General features: G+C 34.7%; 1 protein-coding gene across 2 annotated transcripts in view; it reads left to right on the top strand.

Moving 5' to 3' along the window:
- The window catches only part of LOC124364979 (chitin synthase chs-2), a 69,322-nt gene that overhangs the window by 39,458 nt on the left and 5,696 nt on the right, over window positions 1–24,168 (top strand). Inside the window, exons 2-20 of one of the 2 annotated variants that reach the window (XM_046820841.1) lie at window positions 832–1,076; window positions 1,844–2,137; window positions 2,949–3,176; window positions 3,379–3,578; window positions 4,369–4,516; window positions 5,976–6,178; window positions 6,852–7,040; window positions 8,667–8,931; window positions 11,819–12,081; window positions 12,366–12,576; window positions 14,844–15,044; window positions 15,275–15,501; window positions 15,921–16,088; window positions 16,599–16,904; window positions 17,073–17,326; window positions 18,213–18,388; window positions 18,555–18,715; window positions 20,983–21,159; window positions 23,130–23,297. In XM_046820841.1, the coding sequence (XP_046676797.1) occupies window positions 832–1,076; window positions 1,844–2,137; window positions 2,949–3,176; window positions 3,379–3,578; window positions 4,369–4,516; window positions 5,976–6,178; window positions 6,852–7,040; window positions 8,667–8,931; window positions 11,819–12,081; window positions 12,366–12,576; window positions 14,844–15,044; window positions 15,275–15,501; window positions 15,921–16,088; window positions 16,599–16,904; window positions 17,073–17,326; window positions 18,213–18,388; window positions 18,555–18,715; window positions 20,983–21,159; window positions 23,130–23,297 (4,084 nt within the window). Of the gene's footprint in view, window positions 1–831; window positions 1,077–1,843; window positions 2,138–2,948; window positions 3,177–3,378; window positions 3,579–4,368; window positions 4,517–5,975; window positions 6,179–6,851; window positions 7,041–8,666; window positions 8,932–11,818; window positions 12,082–12,365; window positions 12,577–14,843; window positions 15,045–15,274; window positions 15,502–15,920; window positions 16,089–16,598; window positions 16,905–17,072; window positions 17,327–18,212; window positions 18,389–18,554; window positions 18,716–19,599; window positions 19,777–20,982; window positions 21,160–23,129; window positions 23,298–24,168 lie in introns of both variants that reach the window. The other variant, XM_046820840.1, reaches the window with a different exon arrangement.

Here is a 24,168-nt window from a genome sequence, read left to right as displayed (position 1 = left end):
TGCTGGGTGTTTAGATATAAATCTTTTTATACAAGACCATCATAAAGTTTGCAATCTTCTAAATTTTGGTCAATTTTAGATGAAAAAGTATTCTTGAAAGCTGTCAAAGTCAAAAGGGGCTGACTTATTGGAGGATTCAAAGCTATGAAGAAATGCCAAATCCCCCTAGGATCTTAACTCAAAAGCATTCTCCTCTTTGTGGTTCACACTGTAAAAGTACTGAAAAGCAAAGGTTTTAGCACAACTATAAGTCTTTATTTTTGTTACTTTCTTAGATATTCAAGGTCAAAATTTCAATAAAACAACTAAGACTTATTTAAACATTTGGTTGGTAGCTAAACTATAACTAAATAATTGTTATTGTGAAATACCAGAGAACGGCCATTAAGACTTTTTAATCTACAACAGATACACTGTACAGGTGTTTATATCTTTGTTAGGGATACCAATTATATAACATAAGTGGTAATTAAAACAAATTTATACATGAAATAACTTCGCGTCCTTATTTTTAGCCGTGGAAGTATAGAAGATGTCTCATTTTAAAGATATAATTATATTAATATGAAATCAAATGCTTTTTTTAGTTTTTTATATATACTGTTATTGGTTATAAAGAAAAAAATATCTTTTTGTACATCGTTTAAATATTAGATAAGGCGAACTAAAAAACTATCTTAGCAAATGGTAAATCATACTAAAAAGTAATGGAATTTCCAACTCCTTCTCTGTCTCTCATTGGCATTGCTCTTTAAAAGTCAATATTATCCATAAAACAAACCCAGTGATTCTACGCCTGATGAAGTTATTTACACCTATATCTCGTTCTAGCACGAGGACAGTCCAAGAAACCAAGGGATGGGACGTGTTCCGAGACCTTCCACCCAAGTCGGACAGCGGCTCCATGGAGTCCCAGGTCTGCCTGGAGTTCACAGTCAAGATCCTCAAGGTGGTCGCCTACTTGGTCACCTTTATCATCGTCCTTGTGTGTGGTGTTATCGCCAAGGGATCCGTATTCTTCATGACGTCACAATTACGACCCGACAGAGTCGTTCCATATTGCAACAAAGATCTCGGTAAGCTGATTAGCCTAAATCTAAATAAAGCCACCCATAAGTGGTTAAATAAAAAGGGTTGAGATTAACCTATTTGGACATTAGTTTGGCATATAACAAGAATCCAAAAGCACATATATGTAATATAAGTACTTGTTGATTGTCTGCTAAAAGACAAAATTTTCACTACATTTGGAGCTATAACTTAGAATAGTAACGATTATTTTAATCGGGAAATATATATTACTCAACTTTATAGTTAAGTCAAATAGGCCTAGCAAAGAATGTTGCGATATATTTTTTAATAAATTACTTTTAATGGATTGAATCGGTACTGATTTATAAAAAGTTATCATATACTATACTGGAATAGTGTGGTTTGTTTACACAACTTCTGTTGGTATAGGCTATCTATCTATAATACATTTCTGTCAGGATTTGTAAAGGAGGTAATAAGTAAATTAGCAAAGTAGTTTTTATAGTAGGGTAAATATGCACTTTGAAAGATTTGCATCAAAGAATATTAGTCAACTGACAAATACGATTCTGTAATTTTAATATTGAACGCAATCTTAAAACCTTATTACTAGGAAGAATTTACTGTACGTTATTTAGACATAACACAAATAAAATAATTACATAATAAAGGGCTTTAATGAGATATATTGCCTCTTAATGTAGTTATTAAGAATATATAATGTTGGCAAATGAATTTTGAAATCCGGAATTGTAGATTATTTTTTTCAAGGTTATTTTATGTTTGACTAAAATTGTTGCTCAAATGTTAGGAAGGGACAAGCAGTTCGTGGTCAACCTACCGCCAGAGGAGCGTGTAGCTTGGACTTGGTGTCTCCTGATTGCTTTCACAGTGCCGGAGCTTGGAACTCTCCTGCGGTCCCTCAGGATATGCTTTTTCAAATCCTGGAAGAGGCCACCATTCGGCGACTTTCTTTTCGTCTTCATAATGGAAACCCTGCATACAGTTGGTCTGGGCATGCTAGTCCTCGTCATTTTGCCCGAGCTCGACGCCATCAAGGGCGCCATGCTTACCAACTGCGTCTGCATAGTACCTGCTGTTTTAAGTGAGTCCAAGATATAAATGCTAATTTATTTGTTGTACGTATGTGCAAAGAGATTTAATTCTTACATTTTAGTAAAACATATAGGCACAGTAAAATATCAATACAATGAATTCAAACTTGTGTTTAGAAATTTATTTAATGAGAACTATCCAGAATTTAGTCCTGTTATTGGGAAATGAAACACAAAGTTTTATACTTGCATGCAAAATTACATATTTGTTTTATTATACTATTTTTAGGCAATGTTACTCTTTATTTTCATACTCTTTGTTTAGATGCGATAAACTTAATAAGACCCATCAGCCAATCAGAATTTACAGATACATCCCAGCTGGACAATCCAGTAGACTTCAGAACGTCAGTGGCGGGAAGTTTAATGTGCCATAAAACTAATAATTAATTGTTTTCAGTTTATTTTGAATGATGAATCTTACTTAGGAATTAAGTTAGCACCAAAAGTTAAATATAACTCTACATTACATATAACACAAATGAGAATTTTTTACTCAACAATTGTTAATATATACTTAACCTCAAACATAAAAACATCAAACAAAACTGTAAGTGTAAGAGCACATTTGAACTTATTTTGTTGGCACAATTTGTGATTTGTACAGATTGTAATGTATTAAGAAAATTAAAATCTTGTTTTCATTAAGTTAAAAAGCTTTGCACAATACATCACTAAATTTTGCTTAGGTCTATATCAGTGTAGAGCAAGGTCACAAAGTTCACATTTTGTCCACATCACATGAACTGACTGCACAAATATTCTGGTCAATTATGTAATTGTTATCATGAATTTGTGTAGGTCTGGTGTCTCGCAACACTAAGGGTTGTACAACACGCTCAGAGAAGACTGAGGTGTACATGAAGGCGCTGGTGGACATAATGGCTATAGCCGCTCAGGCCACAGGCCTCGTAGTGTGGCCACTTCTGGAGGGTGGTGAACAGCCTAACCTGTGGCTGATTCCTGTCAGCCTTGTCTGCATCTCCTGTGGCTGGTGGGAGAACTACGTTGCCAAGAACTCTGTTGTAGGTTAGTATAGGAGTGATTTTACTGATGATTAATATCAACAATTATTAGTTTTGTTCAAGAAGGCCTAACAATGTAAGGACTTGGCCATCCTGTTTTGCTTGATTAAATTTTTGACTTGCAAACCATTCAAACATGTGAAAGGATTAAATGAAGCACCCTAGTATAAGTGGGTAAATTAGTTATAATTTATTTATTCTTACAGTCCTGACTAAACCGTTGTGGAGGATAAAGGACAGACTGAAGCGCACTCGCTACTTCACTTACATCTTCATCTCTATTTGGAAAATCCTATGTTTCTTTGTCGTCACCTTGATGGCTGTTGCATACAGAGGAGAAAGCATCTCCAAGTTCTTTTCTTCCTTCAGCTCTGGATTCTCTGCTCATAAAATCAGGATCACTGAGGTAAGATCACTATTAAGTTAGCCTGTATTTTTTACCATATCTGTATGTTCTCAACGAAGAACAGCAGGAATTGGTAGTCTCTGCTTGGAGTGGAATTTAGCAATATCAAGTTTCAAACTTATAGATGAGTGTGATAATTACTTTCAATCTGTAGATTAAATCAAAGAAATACCTGCAAAAAGAGGAAACTTAATTTTTATTTAGAATGAAAATAATAGTTCAGTTAGAATGAAAATAAGTACCTGGCAGTATTTAGCATATGTTAGGAGCTGACAGGAACTGACTGATTCCTTTGTTGTCACAAATAATTTTTAAACCCTAGTGCAGATAGAATAAATGGGCAATATTGTCAACAGTTAAATATACAATCCAACTTTCCACAATGGAATCAGATATATTACATAAGATCATTAATAAAAAATTCTAAGAGGATCAGGTATTTATTTATAGACATAATACTTTTTTCTAAAAGTAATGTTTTATTTTATTGTTAGAAATAACAATTTCGAACTGTAAGAATATAATGATAAAGTTTTAAATCCATTCATAGCAAAAATAAGATATTGAACAATTTATTTTTTCATTGTGTTTTCTGACAAAAGTGTAAACGATGTTTCACCAGTTTCCAGCAGTTGAATTTCAAGTATTTTAGAGTTTAGTGATTGGTTTGAACAATGTGTATAGGCCTATTAAAGTATATATATGCAAAATGTACTTCTTTAAAAAATTTTGGTTAATATGATACCCCTGGATATAGTAAACCACAATTTACCTGATGATTTGTTTACAGATAAAGCCAATGTTCAGTGGTACCAGTCTGCCAGATCTTGCTGATGTCGTACCCACAGGAGAAGTAATAGATATAGAAGCTCAATACAACACTGCTGTCTATGTGCTCCTTATGCATATTATTTCTGCTTATCTCTGCTACATTTTTGGTGAGTCTATTTTGTTTTTATACAGATTCATGTGATTGTTAAGTTAATAAAAAGTGTCTCATTTCCTCTTGTAATGTTGAATGTTGCGTGCAGACAAGTTTGCGTGTAAGAATGTAATCCAAGGATTCAGCTATGCGTTGCCTATGAATCTGACAATCCCAGTGACCCTCTCTCTACTGACTGCTATGTGTGGACTCTAATACGACAATCCTTGCTTCTTGTAACGTTGACTGATTCTTGCAGGCAAGTTTGCATGTAAGATCATAATCCAAGGATTCAGTTATGTGTTCCCTGTGAACCTGACAATGCCCAGTGACCCTTCTCTCTGCTGACTGCTATGTGTGGACTCTAATATAACAATCCATACTTTTTGTAACGTTGACTGATTCTTGCAGGCATGTTTGCATGTAAGATCATAATCCAAGGATTCAGTTATGTGTTCCCTGTGAACCTGACAATCCCAGTGACCCTCTCTCTGCTGACTGCTATGTGTGGACTCTAATATGACAATCCTTGCTTTTTGTAATGTTGACTGTTGCTTGCAGGCAAGTTTGCATGTAAGATCGTAATCCAAGGATTCAGCTATGCGTTTCCTGTGAACCTGACAATCCCAGTGACCCTCTCTCTGCTGACTGCTATGTGTGGACTCTAATATGACAATCCTTGCTTTTTGTAATGTTGACTGTTGCTTGCAGGCAAGTTTGCATGTAAGATCGTAATCCAAGGATTCAGCTATGCGTTTCCTGTGAACCTGACAATCCCAGTGACCCTCTCTCTGCTGACTGCTATATGTGGACTCTAATATGACAATCCTTGCTTTTTGTAATGTTGACTGTTGCTTGCAGGCAAGTTTGCATGTAAGATCGTAATCCAAGGATTCAGCTATGCGTTCCCTGTGAACCTGACAATCCTAGTGACCCTCTCTCTGCTGATTTCTATGTGTGGACTCTAATATGATAATCCTTGCTCCCTACTATTTTTAATGTTGACTGATGCTTGCAGGCAAGTTTGCATGTAAGATCGTAATCCAAGGATTCAGCTATGCGTTCCCTGTGAACCTGACAATCCCAGTGACCCTCTCTCTGCTGACTGCTATGTGTGGACTCTAATATGACAATCCTTGCTCCCTACTATTTTTAATGTTGACTGATGCTTGCAGGCAAGTTTGCATGTAAGATCGTAATCCAAGGATTCAGCTATGCGTTCCCTGTGAACCTGACAATCCCAGTAACCCTCTCTCTGCTGATTGCTATGTGTGGACTCTAATATGACAATCCTTACTTTTTTTAACGTTGACTGATGCTTGCAGGCAAGTTTGCATGTAAGATCGTAATCCAAGGATTCAGTTATGTGTTCCCTGTGAACCTGACAATCCCAGTGACCCTCTCTCTGCTGACTGCTATGTGTGGACTCTAATATGACAATCCTTACTTTTTTTAATGTTGACTGATGCTTGCAGGCAAGTTTGCATGTAAGATCGTAATCCAAGGATTCAGCTATGCGTTCCCTGTGAACCTGACAATCCCAGTAACCCTCTCTCTGCTGATTGCTATGTGTGGACTCCGACATGATGATCCTTGCTTCTTTCACAACACCATACCTGACTACCTGTTCTTCGAGTCTCCTCCAGTGTACTTCCTCAATGACTTTATCTCAAAACAGGTATGTGAACTCACATATTAGTTAGTCAAAACTTTTATATTTATTATTAATAAATAATAAATATCCTACAAAATTAATAAAATCTAATTGTTAACCAGTTTTTAAAATCCAAAATCAGAAAAAAGGAAGCATTAGTACATAGATGAATAGTAAATATATAATAGTACATATGAAACTCACTATTACAAAAATGTACATTGCCACAATCTGGAATTTAACAAAAAGAAAACTTAATTAAAAAAAAAAAAATTGTTTATAGTATCTCTCAAAATAGTTCTTATCCCAATATATCTTATAGAAAGAGATATAATTATGTTTTAAAGGAAGTCAAAGGATGCCTGCTCCAACTTAAACCTCATTATTTCAAGGGGTTTTGAGTAAATTTGAAACAAAACTATAATCATATTTAGTGATTTTTGTTTTTGTGTTTTCATGTGTGTGCTTTTAATTGAGTATGATTTGTAAATGTAAGTATTTATATGCATATTTTAAACTTATAAACTAGACTTTAATAAATTCTTTGATCACTATATAATAGGTAACAAATAAATTTAACCCAGTTGTTATTTTTTTTTAAAATTTAACTGTATATATATATATTTATTCTAATATATGTAATTATTGTATATTCATTTGAATTAAAGTTTATTGAGTCATGAATCACCTGTTATAGCACGCCTGGGTGTGGCTACTATGGCTGCTATCCCAGACTTGGATCACTCTGCACATCTGGACACCAAAGATTGAGAGGTTGGCTACCACAGAGAAGCTGTTCGTGTTGCCTATGTACAACACCTTGCTGATAGACCAGTCACTAGGTCTCAACCGCAGGAAAGACGACGGCAATGATGTCAAGACTGAGGTAAATTTGGCATGAGAGTTTCTGAGAAATTGGTAGTAAATTATGAATGAGATTAAGGAGAAAGAATCAAACGGACTAAAAGTCCGTCTTAAGTCTAAACAAAGACAATTTGTGTTGATATTAAATTTTGGGTCATACTGTTAAAAAGATTTAATCGTAAACATTTACAGTAGAAGCTAGTAAAACATGCGTTTCATTAGTAAAACGCTAAAAACATGGCTTTCCTTTATTAAAAACATTTCAGCTCAGAAATAATTTCTCTTGGAACCATTTCCCACAATACGTGAAGAAGGTGCCTATAAACTTCTCAGAGTACTCCTGTGATTTGTTCCATCTGGCTTGGAAATATTTTTTTTTAATAAAAGGAGAGGCTGATCCCCTTTTAAGCCTTATTCTGTCCGCTCTCATGGGCCACTGGCCTGTGTGAGGATCTTATAAAACAGAATAAGGGAGAGTGTCGATACAGTACAAGATCGATGGTACTGATAAAAACTGCAATGGTCACAGACAGGATTCGAATCTGCGCTATCTCTAACTCAGACCCAAAGTCCAACGACTTAGACCGCTCGGCCATCGGCACTCCCCATATTAATTCTGCATTACATTTCTTCTGCTGTTCAATGCTCCCTTGATTTTTAGCTATCTTTAGACGCAGAGATATTAGTTCAAGCCTGCTGATCAGAGATCATTTTCCAGAGAGTAGAGTCGGGCCGTGGCCAATGACTGTACTATCAAGCTCTTTTATTTCCATTTCCCATTTTTTTTAGGAGAAGTAAGTGAAATTAGGGGCACTCTGAGTTTCTGGACTTGTGTATCTTGAATAAGTAAATTTGGATATTCTTATGACCAATGAGGGACTGTTATGTGCAGATAACAGTTCACCTCCCATTGTTCGTGCTCCACCCACTCTTCTAGATCTCATCCATGCTAGTTTTGGTGGGGGTCGAAATGTGGGAGAGGGAAGGGAGGTGTATCACAAGGGTTAAAATATGAAATGATTATTTTATTCTCAAATCTTATTTTTTTAGCTCGACACACTTAAAACCAGCCGTCAGACACATAGATAAATGTTAAATCAGCATCAGCTAACCATATACAGACCATCAGTCTACATCTAGTTGCTTGATGATGATATAACTATAATTTATGTGACTGATGATCAGTTTGAAGTCAATCATGGTAGAAAAGATATAATCTGAGAAATTATCTTTTCATATTTTTAACCTTTTAATACCTTCCCATTTCGACCTCCACCAAAATTAGCACGGCTGATGATCGATTTCGTTCTTAGGAAAAAGTCCTCTATTAATTTCAAGGAAAGCCAGATTGTATGCATATGCAGTGCAAATAGGCTCTTGGTTCCAAGACTATAACAATTTATCTAGAACTATGATGATCTAGGGATTTTGTGGAACCTTCATATTATGTATTCTATTAACATATCTCCAGTTAACATCATATATATTTTTCTTAGGAATCTTATTATAATTATAATTATCCCACTAATAATATTCCTGAGAATAATAAAATTGATTTACTTTAAGTGAAGAATGAAATTCTTGATGGCGTTGTACTAAATTAAATCATTATATCTGCTGTAGTTTCTAAAGAATTTTGTCATCTTAGGAACTGGCGGATCGTGAGAAGGATCCTGACGAGTACTACGAGACAATCTCAGTCCATACAGACAACAGCAGCACTACACCACGCACTGTCAAGAAGTCAGACAGCATCACACGGATCTACGCGTGCGCAACCATGTGGCACGAGACACGCGAGGAGATGATGGAGATGTTGAAGAGCATCCTGAGATTGGATGAGGACCAGTGCGCCAGGAGAGTGGCTCAGAAGTACCTCCGAGTTGTGGATCCTGACTATTACGAGTTTGAAAGTAAGGCGTAGTCATGGTGCATTGCATTGAGATTAGATATACAATACAGTATTATAAAACTATAAGCAGTTGGTCTGTGTTAGCACTTAAATCTAGGTAGGGAACAACGATATAATTATTTCACAACAATGTAATTTGTTTGGAGTTAATAGTGTAGTATGTTAGAGTACAAACTCATACATTTAGAAGAGTATAGTCACAAATCTGGGTATAAACAAGCAACAAATCGAGAAGCTTATAGCATAGACCACGTTGGTTAGTTTTTATGAATGGTTAGCAAAAGTCTGAAGTTTTAAAATGATAAAAGCATCAGTGTGAACTTTTTAACAGCTGAATACGAGGGGTATTAGAAAAATTAGGTTCCCATGATTTTTTAAAAATAGAAAGCTCTATATTTCTACCTAGTGTTATACATCAATTTAAAACTTAAAAGTTAAGCTATTTTTCCACATAATGTCCGTTTCTGTCCAAAAAACTTTTGTAGACGATGCCTCCAACTTTTCTATCCCCATATTGTTGTAGAATTCTGCCACCAATCCTTTGAGGAATCGAGTAACCTCTTTCTTGACTTCATCATCGGTACTGAAGCGTTGGCCACCCAAGTGTTCCTTTAATTTTGGGAATGGGAAGTGATCACTTGGGGCTAGGTCTGGGCTGTAGGGGGGATGGCCGATCTTCAACCAATATTGTCTCAACTTTTTCAACAACTCCATCTGAAACTGAAGGCCGTCCACTTCAGATTTAATCTTGATGAATTCAATGTAGCCTTCACTGAATTCTCTACACCGTTTCCGAACGTGTTGAACAGATATGCAGTTTCCCCCATAACTTCGATTAACTAACGATGAATTTCAATAGGTGAAATCTGTTTTGCATTAAAAAAACGTATCACAGCACGAATTTCGCATCTGGTGGCAACAATGATAGGGACCTCCATCTTCGAAGGCAGCTAGGCCGGCACTGTTGGACGTAGCGAGGCGCGAGTGGTATGGATATAGAGAGAGGGACAGCTGGTGAGTAAGACAGTGTTACCAGATTTCTCCCAACATATCGCATTCTGTCTCGGCGGCATAAGGAACCTTATTTTTCTAATACCCCTCGTACTTGTAAGTTGCACAAAATTTTGAAAAATGTTATATTTTATATTGTTATATCTTTTTTTTGTGGAGTAAAAACACTCAGTCTATCATTGCTCACATTAATATACATAACCATAATTTACATTATAGTTTGGTTGAAAATACAAATTAGAGGATGAACTGTAAAATCAAGAAATAACTATATGTCTATACCACCTGTTGTACTTACCTTCTGTGTTACAATTAGATTTAAAGAATAACAATTCATACTGTATTGATATCCTTACAAATACAAAAGATATTAAAGTTTGTGATGTCTATCAAAATTGCTCTTCGTTAAAAATACTGTATTCCTATAGTTGATGGAAAGTATTTGTCATTAGTTGTTATGTACAATGATTAACTTCATGAATAGGAAGGAACCACTAAACACTGGCTACAGTAAGCATACCTTTTTTAGCATTTCTTACATAAACGATTTTAGTATAATTGTATCAGCTATATTAATTTTTATTATGTTATTTATTCTTAGAATGTTTTAAACAAATTTTTAGATTTATACTATGAAGCATAGCAAATTATAATAAATAAAAATAATGTTTTTACAGTTTTTTTCCGATCTTGAAATTGTTTACACAAAAATATCTAATATCTAATCTGCTACACGTCTAAAGTCAGTAAATTTATTCAAAAATTTCAGTGGCATATCACTTAAATCACAGAACTGTAAACTTCAAGTGCAATCACTTACATGAAAAATCCACCAGAAGGATTTATTCCTTGCTAGCTTATACCTATGTAGTAGTACCTTCCCTGAATACAGCAGAAGTCAATCAATGTCTTTTACATCTGCATTGTGTAATGCATATCCAGGAGTGGCATGTCACTGAAGGTAAATATCCCAGCATGGATTGGGAGATATGACATGTTCAATTGGTCTATTTTACTGAGGAGGATGGTGTTTCAAGTGGACACTGATCATCGAGTGTCAAAGGCTGCTAAGCCTGGGGGAATGATGCTCTGTCGGCAGACTTCAACTGGTATAGCCTAGGACAATGCTAGCCTTTTCCTCTTCTAAAGTAGTCATAGCTAAAGTAAATTTATGTACCATGGACTCTCTGCAAGAGACAGTCCAAATTTCCTCATATTCTATCATCCCAGTGCATGAATTTAACCCTTTAAGGTTAAGTGTTTGAAGCTTGCCTATTTCTTGTGCCATAGAAGATGAATAGAAATCCTTTTCAACCACAATCCCACTGTTGTATTTATTATTATTAGCTATCTTTTATCCACAGTAGTCTTTTTACTGCTCACACTGCTTTTTACAATTTTTAAAGCTTATGTCAATTGACTGTTTCTATTCTAGTATAACAAGACTGAAAATAGTACTGTTCAAGTTGTGCTATAATTACATCTGGATATTAGGTATATGATATTATTAATTTAAATTATGTAAAGTGGCATTCCAATTTTAGTTTACATTCTGGTTATAGATATACAAATTTAACAAACAATTCCACAAACTAATTTAGAGATCTATGATTTATTTGTTTTAATTATTAAACAGTGCAAACAAATTGGTTGCAGCTTAATAACATTATAATCAATTCAAGTGGGTTGTTACTCAATTAAAGACTTTATCTATATAATTGTTTTTAAATGCTGTTTACTGTATGTTAGTGTAATGCATGTTTTTGTTGTTTTCATTTAATGATTAACAGTAGTAAAAGTAACAACAGACATTCTTTTTTAAATCTATATTCAATCCCATTTGTGTAACAACTTTTCATCACCTCCAAATCTTGCAGCCCACCTCTACTTTGATGACGCATTTGAGATCAGCGATGTGAATGATGACTGGTCGCAAGTGAACAGGTTCGTGAAGCTCCTGGTGTCGACTATTGACGACGCGGCATCACACGTCCACGAGACCAATATCCGCATTAGACCACCTACCAAATATCCGACTCCGTACGGAGGACGACTAGTGTGGACCCTGCCTGGCAAGACCAAGATGATCTGTCATCTGAAGGACAAGGGCAAAATCAGGCACAGAAAACGGTGGAGCCAGGTGGGTTGTTGAAAATTGATTGTTACATTTTTTGGTTGCAGTAAAATTTCAAAGTTTGTATCTTAGTTATGAAATGTTGTGGCAGTTAGACTAGAACCTGGCCGATTATTGACAGTGTGACATAGCAAAAAATGTTTTTCTAGTTAATAACTTTGAATGTCTTGACCTCATATAGCTAGTGAATACAAGTTTATTTCTTTTCCTTACTGGGAAGTTAATGTTCTTCTCAGAGCCCATTTATAATTTTAACTGGAGTGATATTCACACCACTGTCTGCTCTTCAGGTCATGTACATGTACTATCTGCTGGGACACAGGCTCATGGAGTTGCCCATCTCTGTGGAGCGCAAGGAAGTAATAGCAGAAAACACCTACCTGCTCACGCTGGATGGAGACATCGATTTCCAGCCTCATGCCGTCCGTTTGCTCATTGACTTGATGAAAAAGAACAGGAACCTGGGTGCTGCCTGCGGTCGTATCCATCCTGTCGGCTCTGGTAGGTTCATACTTACGTTTAATGTGAAACATTTATAACTGAAAACTTAATTCCTGTCATTGTAGCCAACCTCAATTTTTTCGCTTTGTCCCAATCAAGTATTCAAATTCTGTAAATTCTTCTATGAGAAATAAAGAAAACAATTTTCACTAACCACCAAAGACTGTGAGTTTTTGGAATTAAACAGAAAAAGTTACAATTTAAGATTAAGATAAGAGATTTGAAAAATCTAGTATCAACAATTTACTACAGTAATTAATTTGTAAAAATGTATAAAATATCTAAAAGAATAAATAACAGCAGCAGAATAATATAATATATATAATTTCAATAAACATTGAATCACAAAAAGTACTTGCTCCGCCGGGACTTATTGTGACTTATTGTCCCGGCGGAGCAAGTACTTTTTGTGATTCAATGTTTATTGAAATTAAATAAGGCTATTGCCATTTATACAGTTTAATATATATATATATATATATATATATATATATATATATATATATATATACATATATACAGAGGGGTGCAAAAGTAGGTATACAGTTTTAGTTGGTTGGTAATACCCAAGTTAGCCACCTGATCAGCTGTATAATACGTTTGCTACTAACAGCTGGCAATGTTTTCTCATTGTTAGTGTTGTTATTATTACACTTCTGTCATCATGGCTGGTTACATGACCAACGATCAATGAAAGTGGGTTTTGAAAGAATATTGGAAGACAGAAAACTGTGAAAGAGTTCGAGAGAGATGGAGAGAAGAGTTTGATACACCACCACCAACCAGATTAAGTATTTATAGACTAAGAGATAAGTTTAACCTTACAGGATCTATCTGCAATGGTCCAAAGGCTGGACGACCAATCACTGTCACTACTCCTGAAAACGAAATGATTCTCGCACAGACCTATGTTCAAAGCCCAAAAAAGTCAAGAAAAAGGGCATCAATTGAACTGGGCATTGAACGCAGATCTTTAGGACGCCTAATGAAACGGTTAGGTTTGAAAATGTACATTCCAAGACTTATTCATGGGCTAATAGAGGACGACCCTGATCGTCGACTGCAGTTTTGCGAGATAATGTTAAACGAGGAACTTCAAGGTGCGGGAATTATTCAAAAAATTGTTTGGAGCGATGAGGCTAATTTTAAGCTTTCAGGTGCAGTCAATAGACACAACTGTGTCTATTACTGTTTTGATAATCCACACTTGACATTCGAAGAACAGCTGAATCAACCTGGAGTAACAGTTTGGGCTAGCATTTCATGTAAAGGTGTCATTGGACCTGTCATTTTTCATAACACTGTAGACCAACATGCATACAGGGACATGCTGACTGACGTTATACCACAAATCAAAATCCAGCAGGGTAATGAGGAATTCTACTTCCAACAAGATGGAGCTCCTGCCCACTATGCGACAATCGTGCGTGACCTACTAAATCGGGAGTTTCCTAACTCGTGGATCGGTCGAAGAGGATCGGTTGAATGGCCAGCAAGATCTCCCGATCTGACACCGATGGATTTTTCTTTTGGGGAGTTGTCAAAGACAAGGTTTTTTCGAAAAAACCTCGTGATCTTAATCAGATGGTTGAATTCATTCGCCAAGCTTGCCAAGACATAGATGAAAATAAAGAACTTTGCCGAAAAGTGTGTTTAAGCGTAACTTCAAGGTTACAGCAGTGTGAATTTGAACACAAAAGGAAGTACATTGTATTGGTGAAGTACAACACTTTTAAGAGTTAATTTCTGTTTCTTAACGCTCTTAAAATAGATTGTAAAAGTTTAGTTTTTGTAGAAATAAACCTACTTATTCTTTAACATATTTAATTACTGTATACCTACTTTTGCAACCCCCTGTATAATATAATATAAACAGGTGTCAGGTTAATAGTAAATTGACTTATAGAATTAAAGCGTCATTAGTTATCACTTTTCCTCCATAGGGTCACTTATTAGATTTAAATTATCTGTACACTAAAGAAGTGTTAACATTATAATTTCCTGATTATGGAGTGTGGGCTATGAAATACCCTCTATGCAATCAAGATTCTTAAATATGGGTTTTAAAATATTATTTAATTCTGGTTTATTTGATAACCAATCCTAAATTTTTATGTTTTAGAAAAATCTTTGTTGGACATTAAACTCAAGAGTTCTGGTAACATTTTATAACAACCAATAAGATTCTCAATTCTTTTTCCCTTTTCTCTCAGGTTCCCAGTAAGAACTCACAATATTAATACAATGTCCTATTGTGCAATGTGCAGGTCTGATGGTGTGGTACCAGATGTTCGAATACGCTATTGGCCATTGGCTGCAGAAAGCAACTGAACACATGATCGGCTGTGTGCTCTGTAGTCCTGGCTGCTTCTCTCTGTTTCGAGGCAAGGCTCTGATGGATGATAATGTTATGAGGAGATACACGACCCAGTCCAACCAGGCCAGGCATTACGTGCAATACGATCAAGGTGAGATGTAATTTGGTGAATTTAGAGCAAAGAACAGTGTGTCAGATTAATCTTACAAATACAACCAGGCTAGGTATTATGTGCAATACGATCAAGGTGAGATGTAATTTGGTGAATGTAGAGTAAAGAACAGTGTGTCACATTGATCTTTGAAATAAAACTGAGCACTGGTAGGTATATTAATATGTGTTGAAGTCTAATCAGCAAGGTAATTGTTATTCATTGTACAGGAGAGGACCGATGGCTGTGCACCCTCTTGCTGCAAAGAGGTTACAGGGTGGAGTACTCAGCTGCCAGTGATGCATACACTCACTGCCCTGAAGGGTTCAATGAGTTCTTCAACCAGAGACGACGTTGGGTACCTTCCACCATGGCTAACATCATGGACCTGCTAATGGACTCTAAGAAGACGATTAAGATTAATGATAACATCTCCATGCCTTACATTGCTTACCAGGTAGGTACTGTGTGGATTATGATAACACGACCTTGGATTATAACAAGACTTTTTAAAATCTTTTTAATTATGTACATACCATTGGGAGTTTCTCTATTTGCAGAAATGTAAATGATGATTTAATGATATCATATTATGCTATAGAGAAGTGAAATATTCTGAAGTATATCTAAGTTATATGCTCTTAAGATATTTTGAGTGAGGTATATATCGTTTGCAGACTAATTTAATTAGTATAAAAGTAATTTTAAAATGTTTGGTGTTGTGACACTGCTTTCTCAGATTGTGGTCATTATACTGAGATAAAGAAAACAATAAATAACTTCTTATTAGGATGCATGCAGAATGAAGGTTGAATAAAAATGTATACTTAATTATGATTTATAACAATACTATACAATTTTTGCATCATGTGACAGGTGATGTTGATGGGAGGAACAATTCTGGGCCCTGGTACGATATTCCTTATGTTGGTTGGAGCTTTTGTAGCAGCATTCCGCATTGACAACTGGACCAGTTTCTACTACAACATCATCCCCATTTTGTTCTTCATGTTAGTCTGCTTCACCTGCAAAGCCAGCATTCAGGTAAGAGTCTCGAGTATCACGTTGACCAGTCATTTAATTTTGAATGTCAAAATTCATGAAGTAGGCTAAAATAATTGAAGGAGGAGTTATAATTGTTACCAGAGTTTCTGTATTCTATGGTAAGTGTTACAATAGAGTTTAATATCTATGAGTACATTATCAATTATTTATTTGTAATATTTTTATTCCATAATTTTAATTTTAAATATTACCCAATGAATTCACCTACATAACGTTTGTAATTTATACCCTCCATCCCCAAATAAGAAATGAAATTAAAACTTTAATTTATTTTGTTTTGATTTCAAAGTAGGAAAAAAAGAGGATGATTTTGAAATTATCAAAGAAGGCCTCAAATATTATTACAAATCCATAATTTATATTTGAAGATTTCTACAAGTCTAAAATGTAATACTGAACTTTAAAGTCTACATATGCTATTTTGTTATGCAAAATATTTTGTTTCAAAAATAAAAAGAACTGGCATTCATGCAGTATTTTGTGTTCCAGCTCCTAGTGGCACAGATGCTGTCCACGTCTTACGCACTTATAATGATGGCAGTGTTTGTGGGTACAGCACTCCAGCTGGGAGAGGACGGTGCCGGTTCACCTTCAGCCATCTTCTTGTCTTGTATGATGGGGTCGTTCTTGATAGCGGCCATTCTACATCCCCAGGAGTTCAAGTGTATCCTGCCCATCCTTATCTACTTTTTGTCTATCCCGGCCATGTACCTCTTGCTTATCCTCTATTCAATTATCAACCTTAACGTTGTCTCCTGGGGAACACGTGAGGTGCAAGTCAAGAAAACCAAGAAGGTATGGTAGACCACAGTGCAAGTTGTAGAGAAGGCAGTGCTTCGTTGGTGGAGGTAATGCTTCAAGGTGGAAGGACGGGTTAGTTAGAAAAGTCATTCACTGTGATGTTCATAAATTTGCACAAATAATTGGAAGATACAAACTGAGATGATCTGTGTATCATTTCAGGAAATGGAACAAGAGAAAAAGGAGGCGGAGGAGGCCAAGCGACGTGCTAAGAAGAAGACACTTCTGGGTTTCTTGCAAGACAACAGTAACCCCTCAGACAATGACAACGATGAGGGCTCTTTCGAACTTTCTTTCGCGGGATTGTTCAAGTGCATGTTCTGCACATACCCTAAACCCATTGACGAGAAACAACAGCTGCTGCGGATTGCAGAATCTTTGGAGGGTCTAGGAAAGCGTCTGGAAAGCATTGAGAGGTAATAAGTGAAAAGTAGCATGAACGTCCATCAATATTGGCTAGGGAGGTTCTATGGAAAAGGATTAAAAAAAGAATTTTGATTTTGTACATAAAGTTTAGTTTTATATAAGTCAGCTCAAAACTAAAAGCGTGTGATAAGCAATTTTAAAGACGTTGTAGGCATGTTTATAATATACCATAAGAGAATTCATATTTTGCAACTTCAGTTGTGTGCAGAGTACAGTGAGGTGTTCAAAATGGTTTTATTTAGCTGCTGAACTACTTAAGATTTTGATCCAGTCATAATTAATATAGTTAAAGATGTTTTTAAATAGTTTTGATTTTGAATACTTTTTATTTTATTTTCTATTTTGCATATTTTTTTATTTCTTTTTAAGGCACATAAATTAATTTCTTAAAAAAACAATTCTGAAATATTTTCAATGTATTAAAATGCTTTTTTTAATGGTCTAATAAAGTTAAATAAACAAAATTTCAGCATTTTCCCACCCAATATAGAATTTCCAGTAATGGAAAATGTCTATCTGAATAGAATTTATAAATGATTATTATTAAAGATAATTGTATTTATATCAATTCATTAGCATTTATGCATTACAGGTAATTTCTAAGTTTCTGTTGTGAAAGGTGTATGGACTTGAGATAGGTTTCTATTCATAAGGTACGGTAGTTTTAAACTGGAGAGAATTTTCAATTGAATATGAATATCTAACTTTTATCTGCATTTCAACAATTCATCTTTCCAATTTCTAATGTAAATGAAGGGTTGATGATTCCAATGGAGAAATTGAAGTTCTAATAGTTCTCTTCTTGCCAACTCCTTTTTCTAATAGTGGTAATTTTTTAAAGAAGCTCTAACAAACCTACCGACTTGTGTGTTTTAGAGTGGTGGATCCTCATGGTCATGTAGTGGTGGGCAGGCGCAGGACAACTTCTACCTCTAGCCGAGACCACCACAACCATCATGGCGGACACATGGGCGCATTGGCAGAGGATCCTGCTGAGGAGGACCAATTACACGACGACGATACAGATACTGCATCCACCGGCACTGCTGGAGGTCAGTAGATCTCTCTCTCTCTCTCTCTCTCTCTCTCTCTCTCTCTCTCTCTCTCTCTCTCTCTCTCTCTCTCTCTCTCTCTGAGTCTCTCTCTTTTTCTGTCTTGCTATGAATCCTCCAGTTTAAATAAGTATCTTAGTGATTAATATCAATTTTAATATTGTAGAGCCGAAAATTGAACGAAATGATGAAATAAACCCATACTGGATCGAAGATAAAGAGCTTAAGAAAGGCCCTGTCGCTTTCCTCTCTGCTGGAGAAAATCAGTTCTGGAAGGATCTACTTGAAAAATACTTGTACCCCATTGATGAAGACAAGGCTGAAAAGGTATGTTCGGTGATATTTATTTTTTTAATGAGTCAAATAAAATTAATTATGTCTAAACAGTTTTATACTACAGTAATAAATATTTCACATAATATTGCTAAAGATCATAGGATAAAATAAGCTTAATCCGAATTCTTAATAAAATTTTCACAATTCCAATATAAACATAATATTTCATAATATGATCCAAGAATTATAAGCTATGAAACAAATAGGAATTAACAATATATTAAATACTAAAATAGGTATATTGTTTCTGTAGGGGCTGTAGACTAATCATGCCATATCATACACACTGCTGATAATGCAAAAGATTTTAAAGATTTTGTGAGAGAATTACAAAACTTGGTTGTTTTATGATTGGAAATAGAATTAGACTTATAGTTAGTAGAATCTTCCGGTTTGAAATATATTATATCAATCAATTTGGTTTGCCTCTGATAAATTAGTCCTTTCTTTATTCTATATGTAGATAGATAATATCTTAAAAAGAAAACATACTATAAATAATATATTTTTTATTCCTTGAAGTAAAAATATTTAAAAACATCATTAAAAATTTATCACCTCTACTATAGCAAAGAGAGTGTACCTCTCAATTCTTGTAGAAAATTTGAATAATTTTGGCTTTTTATAAATTTTTTTTAATAATATTAAAATTATTTAGATTTATTCAGTACTATAAAATTAAAACTAATTCACCTGAGTGAATGAAAAACTGAACCAATTCCGTAGAAAGAAATCTAAAATGTCGATGACATGATTTTTAAATTCAGAATAAGTAAGTGTACGAATACGAAAAAAAGCAGAGGCAAACTCTACGACGAAATAAATAAATGATTGAAATGTTGACAACACGGCGGTGGCCGCCGACTTGGTTCCAGGCTCGCATTGCGTCTGATCTCATCGAGCTTCGGAACTCCTCGGTGTTCGGCTTCTTCATGATAAACGCTTTGTTTGTAATGATCGTTTTCTTGCTTCAACTGAACAAGGACAACCTGCATCTCAAATGGCCGTTTGGAGTGAAGACCAATATAACCTATGACGAGACTACACAAGAGGTAAGACCCCTGCCACACTGGCCGACATGAGATGCTCTGCACTGTAATGCTCCAGTAATCCATCCTGTACCCATCCCATTCCAAAAAATAGGGGGATGTTCTACTTCAGTAATCTCTAGAGTTTCAAAAATACAAAATGAATCACTTGAAAACAATCTAATACTTAAATTTATTCTAAATCTTTTTTTTATCCTAAAACAGCTTATATCAAGTTTTTACATCTAATGCTAAAATCTGTTGCCACATGAAGGGCGTTAGCCAACATAATACCCAAAATTTTAAGTTTAATTCACAAAAAAGAGTTAATTGCTAAAATATTAAAACATATAACTGTAAAGAAAAAATTTAGTATGATATCATTATTTCCACGTCACCAAACAGAAATGCATTACTAAACAAAATATCTACCTCACAATGTCTAATATGGATACAATGCCCTCTTTGAAAGTCAAAACCCAAATGTAGTCACTTTGCTCTGTCATAATAAATCACTCTCATAATTTCTTTACTCGTACATTAGTACAGAGATGAAATTAGGACCACACGGCCCTTTCTTACTTGTAACCTAAAAAATCAAACTTCTAAATAAATAGTTAGCATTTTACTCTGTCTGCTTTTCTCTAGTTTATTTTATGTAACTGAAAATTTGCTTCATTAAAAACCTTAAAATATGTCTATGTGGAACATTGTTTGACTAAAATCAACCATTTGTTACTTTTGGTGACTTTTGTGAAAAATCTTACTTTATTACAAGATATTCAAACTAGATTGTTCTTGAATTTCATTATTTTGTTGAAACTTAAACCTAAAAAGTATAAACATTTTATTATTCTTAATCAGAAAATCAATCGTTTAACAGAATTTATGCTACACTGGTAACAATAGTTAAATTATTTTGTTTCTTTGGAAGTATGGTGTTAATTTAACTAGATATAAATAAAATAAATACATTACACAATTTAATAAATTTCATCTCATTAAAAAAATCAACAGGTTCGAAGATTTTAAATAATTGTTTTTAGATTTGCGAAATTTGCTTTAGGTGATACTTAAAATGAGCTAATTAATAAATTATTAAATAAAGATAAACTCTTCAGTACAATCTAAAGATGACAGAACCCCACGCCCCTTTGTCCCAATTCCCTAAGAGCAAAGTGCAGAGCATCCGACCGTAGATTAAACCTAACCTCAATGAACTGTTTTCAGGCACGGATCGCAGCTGATCTGATCGAGCTGCGGAACACGTCCGTGTTTGCGTTCTTCATGATGAACGCTTTGTTTGTGCTTATCGTGTTTTTGCTGCAACTCAATAAGGATCAAATCCACGTCGAGTGGCCTTTCGGGGTCAAGACGAATATCACGTATGTGGAGGAAACGGCTGAGGTATCGCTCCACGATAACGTTCGTTCCGCATGGGGCAGTAACATAACCTCTATGGAACTCTGGTCTACTGCGTGTTATGTTCTACTACTTAACACTCTCTTTCTCTTTCTCTCTCTCTCTCTCTCTCTCTCTCTCTCTCTCTCTCTCTTCTCTTTCATTACATTCATACCCTACCCTCTGTACATTTCATACCTTAGACCATAGTTAGTCTGTTTGATTTTCCACCTCTAATTTTTCTGTGGTACTTGAGTTTTTGTTATTGTCAGTAAACGTTAATGTTTTGTACAAAGTAGCTTAATGTTTTTCTATGTAAACTTGGTTGGAACTTGTAGATTATGTAGATGAATTACAATGTGAAAATTAAGTAAAGTTGATCGCATCTTATGAAGAAGACACATTGTAGAAACATTGCCAACACGCAGGATATACAAATTTAAATGTGCATTACAATATAAGCATTTACACAAACTAATGCTTTTAAACATACCAGTTTAAATGTTTAACAATGGCGAATATTACTAAATTTCAGTGTTGCATAAATTAATACAGCCATAATACTTCCTTGTACAATTGACATTTGAAATGTTGATGTTTATGTTAACAGACACTAGAAAAGCTTTTGAAGTATAATATTTGTATTATTATTATAAATTTTAAAAATAAAATACAATATAAAAATATTGATGTAAATTTATACTAATTATATTCCCTTTTTATTGGAAAGTGTTTTGGTTTTAGTAGAAGTAAAAAATGTTCCTCGATGTATATATTTTCAATTAACAATAATGGATAGTTAATTAATAAATACATTTTCAATTTGCTTGTATTTATTAAATTATTTTAGTCGATAAAACCCAATACACGTAAAGTCCCTCCTTACCGTATTACATTTTGGCATACTCTGTACAGAAGCTTGCATCTTTCCTAAACCTGAACACACAGGTACTTGGGTATGGGGTCTACTGGTTACGCATGAAAGGGTGACTCACTAAACATTATACACTTAGTTTTAATTTAAACTTAATTTATATTCGAGTACAATATTTTAAGGAGCACACATTATCAAATTACTCTTACAACATAATTCAAAATATAGAATAGACAAGACAAGTGTTTTGTTCATTTCAATCGATCATTTCATTCCCATATCACTCCTTCATTATCACATTTTCTCTTTCATATTTCTCTAACAGGAACCTAATTTCAGTGTGTCGTGCAGATCTTAGTTTTCTGCAGACTGCGGAAAACCTGAGCCTAACTTCCTCCCCAGCCGTTCCTCTTTGTCGTTCTATTGTTAACCACTTCGCATGGTGAAGCACCAAAACGTGATCTGGTTCTTTGAGCACTTTTCATATATTGTAACTCGTTTTTGTGTTCTGTTTAACAAATAATGTGCTTTGTCATAATGAAGCTACTTAAGTCTTCTGCTTTAATAATGATACATTTTGTTACATTGTTTTCCTAATCGTGATTAATGTTTCATGTGTGGGTAACAGTTAATAATTTTTTTGGAATGAGAAATATGGTATATTGTGATTGTTATGTATTGCAAGGAATTGACAGTGAAATATTGGTGTTTTCTGGTTTTTGAGTGATTGTGTTATAATAATAGTAGTAATTTCAACCAGATTTATACAAAAGCGTTTTCTTTAACATAACATAATAAATTTACAGACACTTGAATGTCAAATTATTTTGAAGCAAATATTTGTGAATAAAGTGTCAAGTAGTTTTAAATTGGTCAACAAAATCTGAGCACATATTTGTTTTTTTTTATATATATTTTATATTATAATTAATTTGTTGAACTCATTTTAGTGAGTGACAAGGTTTTAAAAGATTACAGTGCTTTCTTGAAAATACTATAACGAAGACAGCATTTTAAAATATTTAACGTTGCTATATAATACCACTTGCTACCGTGTCAGCCGAACTTGAGAACAATAGTAACTGAACATGGGGATGTGCAGGTGCTGATTTCCAAAGAATATCTGCAGCTCGAGCCTATCGGTCTGGTGTTTGTGTTCTTCTTTGCCCTGATTTTGGTGATCCAGTTTACTGCCATGTTGTTCCATCGGTTTGGCACCATCTCGCACATTCTGGCCTCCACCGAGCTCAACTGGTGCTGCAATAAGAAGGTAGTATTACTGTTGATTTATTTCTTGTTTCAAATAAGGTGATCCCCTTTTTAGGCTTATTCTGCCCATTCTCATGGCAGAATAATCCTGCCATTGGCCTGTGCAAGGATTTTATCAGACAGAATAAGAGAGAGAGTCAGTACAGTACAAGGATATTAGTACTGATAATATAAAAAGCACAATGGTCACAGACAGGATTCGAACCTGAGCTATCTGTAAGTTAAACTCAAAATCTAACTCCCTAGACTGCTTGGCCATCAGCACCCTCAGTTGCATTGTATTAATATTTCACATGCGTTTTTCACATAAGTAACTGATGAATTTGGTTTTTATCCATATTTTGAACTAATGTTAATTGTACGGGAAATTGCTAGTCGAAGACACGGTGGCAGTTAAATTGCGGTTTTGGTGGCAGTTATCTAGTATAATTTAACTAAGGTATTAATGTAAAAGTTATCTTTGGAGAGAAAGCAGAAGTGAATATCTAAAGATTTTGGTTTGTGAAAGGTTTTATGTAAAGAGGACATTAACAGCGCTTCCTCTCTACATAATTGGAATAATTTTTTACCCAGTACATTCAATTTAAATGTTCCTTTACATCAGCACCCTACAAGAAGGTCCAAGTAGTTCTTGCGGTAAAATCGTGAATTATTCCAAATAAGTAACTAAAATAGAACATTGTAAATGAAACATAGAACTCAATATTGGATTGTTTTTATCTTAGTTGTTTTATTTTGCGGAATATTGGCAATATTTAATATTAATATTTAATTATTTAAGCTTCTGTTTTTTAGTTAGCAGTTATGGTGGTATTGTAAGCAGGACCGTACTCAGCTTTGGTGGCCCTGGATATAAAATATATAAAAAGCAT

Source organism: Homalodisca vitripennis, chromosome 6 (assembly GCF_021130785.1).
Source record: "Homalodisca vitripennis isolate AUS2020 chromosome 6, UT_GWSS_2.1, whole genome shotgun sequence".
Taxonomy (NCBI): domain Eukaryota; kingdom Metazoa; phylum Arthropoda; class Insecta; order Hemiptera; family Cicadellidae; genus Homalodisca; species Homalodisca vitripennis.
This window is presented reverse-complemented; position numbering and strand designations above follow the sequence as displayed.